General features: G+C 41.7%; 1 protein-coding gene across 1 annotated transcript in view; it reads right to left on the bottom strand.

The window, feature by feature from the left end:
• Positions 1 to 677: 677 nt before the first annotated feature.
• LOC119280499 (tRNA (adenine(58)-N(1))-methyltransferase non-catalytic subunit trm6-like) overlaps positions 678 to 5362 on the bottom strand; it is a 5283-nt gene continuing 598 nt past the window's right edge. The window contains exons 2-14 of the mRNA XM_037561329.1: positions 5174 to 5298; positions 4946 to 5069; positions 4764 to 4845; positions 4605 to 4675; positions 3820 to 3861; positions 3544 to 3668; positions 2988 to 3081; positions 2342 to 2604; positions 2156 to 2261; positions 1962 to 2067; positions 1635 to 1721; positions 1119 to 1210; positions 678 to 980 (exon numbers count right to left, since the gene is read on the bottom strand). Coding sequence (XP_037417226.1) covers position 980; positions 1119 to 1210; positions 1635 to 1721; positions 1962 to 2067; positions 2156 to 2261; positions 2342 to 2604; positions 2988 to 3081; positions 3544 to 3668; positions 3820 to 3861; positions 4605 to 4675; positions 4764 to 4845; positions 4946 to 5069; positions 5174 to 5298 — 1318 coding nt within the window. The 3' untranslated portion in view covers positions 678 to 979. The remainder of the gene's footprint in view (positions 981 to 1118; positions 1211 to 1634; positions 1722 to 1961; positions 2068 to 2155; positions 2262 to 2341; positions 2605 to 2987; positions 3082 to 3543; positions 3669 to 3819; positions 3862 to 4604; positions 4676 to 4763; positions 4846 to 4945; positions 5070 to 5173; positions 5299 to 5362) is intronic.

The raw sequence follows: 5362 nt of genomic DNA, 5'->3' as shown, positions 1-5362 counted from the left end.
TAGAACCACGACAGTAGCCACCAAAGGGAAAAGTGACGGATCACCTTCACACCCGAGCTCGTAGCAGCTCCATCGCTGACATGCAGCTTTGCGGACCTCCAAGGTGGTTCACCAAAGATAAAACCATTACCGTTGAATGAATCAGACCGGGGCAACACCCCGGACACGCCATCGAACTCCAGATCTGGCACCCCCACACGACTAGAACGCCGGAGGAGAAAACCACATCTGCCATCCACGAACCGCGAACCCAGCACACGATCCACCATCTTCCAGATGCCGTCGATGCAGACCACAATCTGCGTCCGCTCCTGGACTACCTCCCAAGCTCCGCGCCGGCGTTGTAGCAAACGCCGTCGCAACAGCGGAGCCCAAGGACATAGGTCCACCAAAAAGGGTCACCCCCGCTTTATATTATAAAGCAACCATCACCACATACATCTGAGTGAATCGATACAAACACACGCCACCACAGCTCCTTAAGTATTCAATGACAAATCTGTGTGCGCTCGTTTTCCAATGTTGAATGTTTAAATCCGTGTTAGTGCATTGCAATTATCAAAACATTATCTGTGCACTGCCTTTGGCTTTCATATATTCAATTCAATGCAAGAAGAAAACAGATATTTGCTTTCAATTTTGAGGAGCGTTTTCCGTCGACTTGGAGAGGAAAAATATAAGATGTGCATGTGCGTAAACACCAATGCCACCTGCGTCGCAGGAGGCAATGCTCCTCCGATGGCCGCATATCATCCTACTCTGTCTCCTCTTTGTAATACAATGCTCCACTGCTTGTAGAAAATTGAATAGATCAAACTGGGATGTGAACCGACCACAGTTACAACACCAGGAAATTAATGCCGGCATATGTTACAATTACATGTCCTTCCCACAGTGGAGGGAAGGACGACATACTTGTTTTCAGGTTTAGATATCATTTTTCTCTGACCTAAGGCGCGACCAAACCGTATCATTGAAACCTGCAGAAAAAGCCACGGCCAAACCGTATCAGCTCAACCCGTAGAAAAAGGAAGCTACAACAGCGTGAACCAAATATAAATCACGAGACAAGCTTGCCCTCCGTCATGCAAGATGACTTCTCTGGCACTCGCGCTTACTAGGGGTCAGGCTTGTGTATCCGGATGCCGCTCAAGATATAACCACCAAACGCATTCATCTGCATGTGTGGGTGGGTGCGCGATGGAAGGACCTGTATCCACAGACCAGAAAGCGAGATTGAAAAAAAAGGAATCGCAACTTTTTACACAGAAAAGTAGTAAGCACTAATGACAGATCATTTGTTGTATTTCAAGCCTAATGGGCCCAGATGATAGCCGATCGACCTTGTGTGTCAAACCAACATGTGATAAAAATCTGTCCATTCAATTATTAGTGTTGAGCATGTTCATCACATCATACACCTCATCAGTTTATTAGTATTTAAGTAGAATGGCGACCAAAAGTGCAGTGTAAACAGACACATTTTCGAAGTTTAGGCGTCAGATAGGTTCGTATATTCCTTACTGGCATGATGCATTAATCAGGCTTATAAAAGACAAGCAAAGTGAAAACTCAAACAAGACTTTGAAGTATAATTATTTCCGGTGTAACATCATCATTGCTAATGTACTGACCTGATATTCTCGGAGCCAGGGTTCAGTAATCTGTAACCCAATTGCCATTTTCGATGCTTGCAAACTATGCATGCATGTCGCAAGAGGCTGCATGTAGATACCAGAAAACAAAAAGATAAGTAACATCAAAACCACACTTTACAAAAGAATGAAACAAAAACCAAGTCAATTCAACACATAAGCTAATGGTTTTAGGCAAGTGACAGGATAATATTTTTTGAAGTAAAATTCTACCTAGAAAGGTAAGCTCTCTGCAGAAGCGCCGTAAACCAAACATTTAGTAAGAACTGCCATGCTTCGGTGTCAATTGTAAAGAATAATATTTACCTGAAGATATTGGTGATAGATAGCAAATGGGGCCGAATAGGACAGGAGTGGAAGCAAATCAGCAAGCACACTTTCTACCTCATGGCCAGGAGCAGCAACAATCAAACTGTGTTGACATAAAACCAGTATATTAATGAAAATATTTAGACTCATACTGCACTGGCCTTCTACTGATGGAGTATATTTCGCGTTACCTGCTAAACCCATGTTCTCCCCAGTATTTCATCATCTCTGGTGAGGGTGCTTTTCCTGCTCTCGGTGCTTTGGGAGCTACTGAATTGCCATTACTTCCTTTGCAATCTTCAGATCAATGTAGTAGCAACAGTTGGAACATTGCATTTTTGTGGAAAGTTCTTAGTGTTGGCTTGATTACTACTTACCCGACATAGAAATGTCACCTTGATTAAGGTGATCATCCGTTGCAGGCTCAGGGACCTCCATATTAATTGGCTGCACTGTCATTGACTGCGCATTCCCATCTGATACTGTTGTATTAATTGGTTTTGCAGGGGATGACTGAAGACTCTCATCTGGTACAGCAGCAGGTTCAACTACATCACATTGAATGCTGCCACTGAGAACAGAAGGAGCATCGCCAACACTTTGCAAGGAGCAGAGGTCACCAAGTGGTGCCTGGAAAATCCTGAATCGAGTGTTTATGATAATTATAATTTCAACTCTTGAGCATTACATAAATTATATATTGAAGTATTCGACACTTGATACTTCAATTATAATTTCAACTGCTTCATACAGCTCCATTTACATAGTGATAATAGATGACAATTCAGATAAAATAGAAAATGATAGAATGGTACTGCATATATTATCTGAAGTCGTAGATAATGTATTTACCAACATTCTTTGTATGCTCTTGTAGCCAGTTTAAGGGTACACTATAGTGTTACGGACTAATGTATAAATTTATACTCCTGCTTGTATTCTGAAGGTTCTTTAACTAATTATATCCTTAGATGAGAATCCTCTGTAAATGAGAAGCCATATAGTGCCAAAAAGTGGATTTACCTGCTGGTCATGTCGCTGCTCAAATTATACATTCTTATTATATCTATGGAGCTGGGCGCTGATCCAAGATATGTGCTACAAACATATCCTGTACCTATAATAGAAATAACAGAGAAAATCAATAATGATTGTAACTGACATATGCATTAAAATGGCGATGCACGACACACAAGAATCAGGTTTACTTTACACATTTAAAAATATTAACAAACACCTCGAGCTGACAGTGGCAGGTGAGTCTATAGCTTTCATGTTCGTAGATGTACATTGCAGTTTGGTGGAAACAAGCGTGACTTGTGAGAATTAGTGATTACAAGCCACAACATTTTCTATTGCACACATACCAAGTAAAAGATTGATACGTAACAGCTTCCCACTGAAATCAGGGTGATTTTTCAACAAAGAGCTAGGTTAAAAAAGTGTCTTTTGAAAAACAAATTAAATGGAGCACAATCTACAGTTCAAAAAAATGGAGCACAATCTCCATAAAACTAAATTCCATTCGATTGGTTAACACCAAATAATGTTCAGTACCACAAAAGAAAGCATAATTTACCTCCTAAGCGTTCAGCTACAACTCCAACAACTAAACCCCCCACCATATCAACGGCAAGCACATCTGAATATGCACCAACATTTGCCATAGACAACAAGAGGGAGAGCGCATCAACTCGCATAAACCTGGGGAACACAGAAAAGACAGCGTTAAGTGGCTAAGTGCTATAGCTATCCACTTCTGTTGTTTCTAGGCAACAAGATCAAGAAATTGACTATGATGACAAGGAAAAAAAAGATTGGCCCTAACAAGTAATGAAAGGGAAATAATAATTACCCTATTCGAGCTGGGTACTTCTTGAAATATGTCTCACAAATGCTGTAGCATAAAAAAGGGAACAACAATATTAGATAATTTTGCACACCATCCAGTAGTATATGTTAAGTCTAATGAGCAAAAAAAAAACAATTATCTTTTCAAGTGCCTAGCACTTTGCAAATATGAGTTACAACAGAATTATTTCAAAATTATGCCAACTTTACAAATAACGAAGTTAATCGAGTTCAGTTGGTAATCTTTCAAACCAAAAGCTGGGAAACCGACATGCTCTATTGAGAGAGAATTAAAACTCACCCAGCCCACCTGGCCAACCTAAAAAATTAATTTGCACTGTGAATTTTATAAAGCAAAAAGTTATTTCTTGTTCTGAACACCCTATAACACCACTTTCTAATTAAATAGAGGATACATGAAAATTCAAAAGAAGAGCAGTGGAAATAGAAAGCAACAGCCCCTATGCTAGATGTGTTATCAGCAATTGTTTGTAGCAAAATTACAAATAAAGCAACAAATTCTTTCTTACTAGTCCTACGTCGTTCACACTCTACAACAATCTTCAAACTTCAGTTAAGAAGAAGCTTCAAAGATATTGGTTCCCTACTTCGGACAAGACACCACTACACAGAGCTAATCAGAAGATGTATCTTTGTATTCAAATAAACACTACATATGGTCACATACGTGATTGTCATACTCATACATCACCACAAGTTTGACAGAGTATTCGCTTTCAAAAGATGCGTGATATTTTTCCTGCGAGAAAAAAGGGAAGCGCAGGATACCTTCTGGAAGTGGGGCGCCGCAAAAGCACTTTCGGTGCATATTTCTTTTGTTTCTTCAGTTTGTATTTCTCCTGCAACCAAACAGGTTGAACTAAATCAGTCCTCATCAGCGTCCTCCAGAACAGAAAGGAATCAAACTAGACAGTAACTGATACTAACCTGTGAGAAAACTGTCTTATTTCCAAATGTGGAGCTATTCGCTATCAGAGCCTCCACAATCGCATCGCCGCTCGCACCCTCTCTATTAAAACCGCGTGACGTCAAAATCTTGTTAAAACAGAGAGCAGAGAAATAAATATCCTACTCAAGCAGGACACAGTTGAAAACGGTCAAATCCTCACCGCTTCATCGCCTCTATGTCCTCGCTCGACAGCGTCTGCGCTGTGTTATTGTCAACCAGGGACCTATTGTCCCTGGTCTCGTCCTGCGCCTGGCCACCGGCGCCGCCGCCTCGCGGCTTATCATCTGTACCAATCCCAGCCATTGTTATTACTAAGATAACATAACATAGCAGGATTTTATTTTAAAGAGTGCATCAATGGACTGGAAGAAAACATTGTCATGCTAACCTTGAGACGACGCGTCGGTGGCGGCGCAGGGGACGAGGCCGTCGGGACCGACGCGGAAGAGGGAGCCAAAGGGGCGGCCGAGCAGCGGCTGCAGCGAGCAGCTCTTGTCCCCTATCTTCACCGTCCTGCGCCACCACACAGCAGGGAAACGTTAGCCCGACCGCATCAGCTAGGGTTTCGGAGCAGGAA

This window comes from Triticum dicoccoides, chromosome 3B, assembly GCF_002162155.2.
Source record: "Triticum dicoccoides isolate Atlit2015 ecotype Zavitan chromosome 3B, WEW_v2.0, whole genome shotgun sequence".
Classification (NCBI taxonomy): domain Eukaryota; kingdom Viridiplantae; phylum Streptophyta; class Magnoliopsida; order Poales; family Poaceae; genus Triticum; species Triticum dicoccoides.
This window is presented reverse-complemented; position numbering and strand designations above follow the sequence as displayed.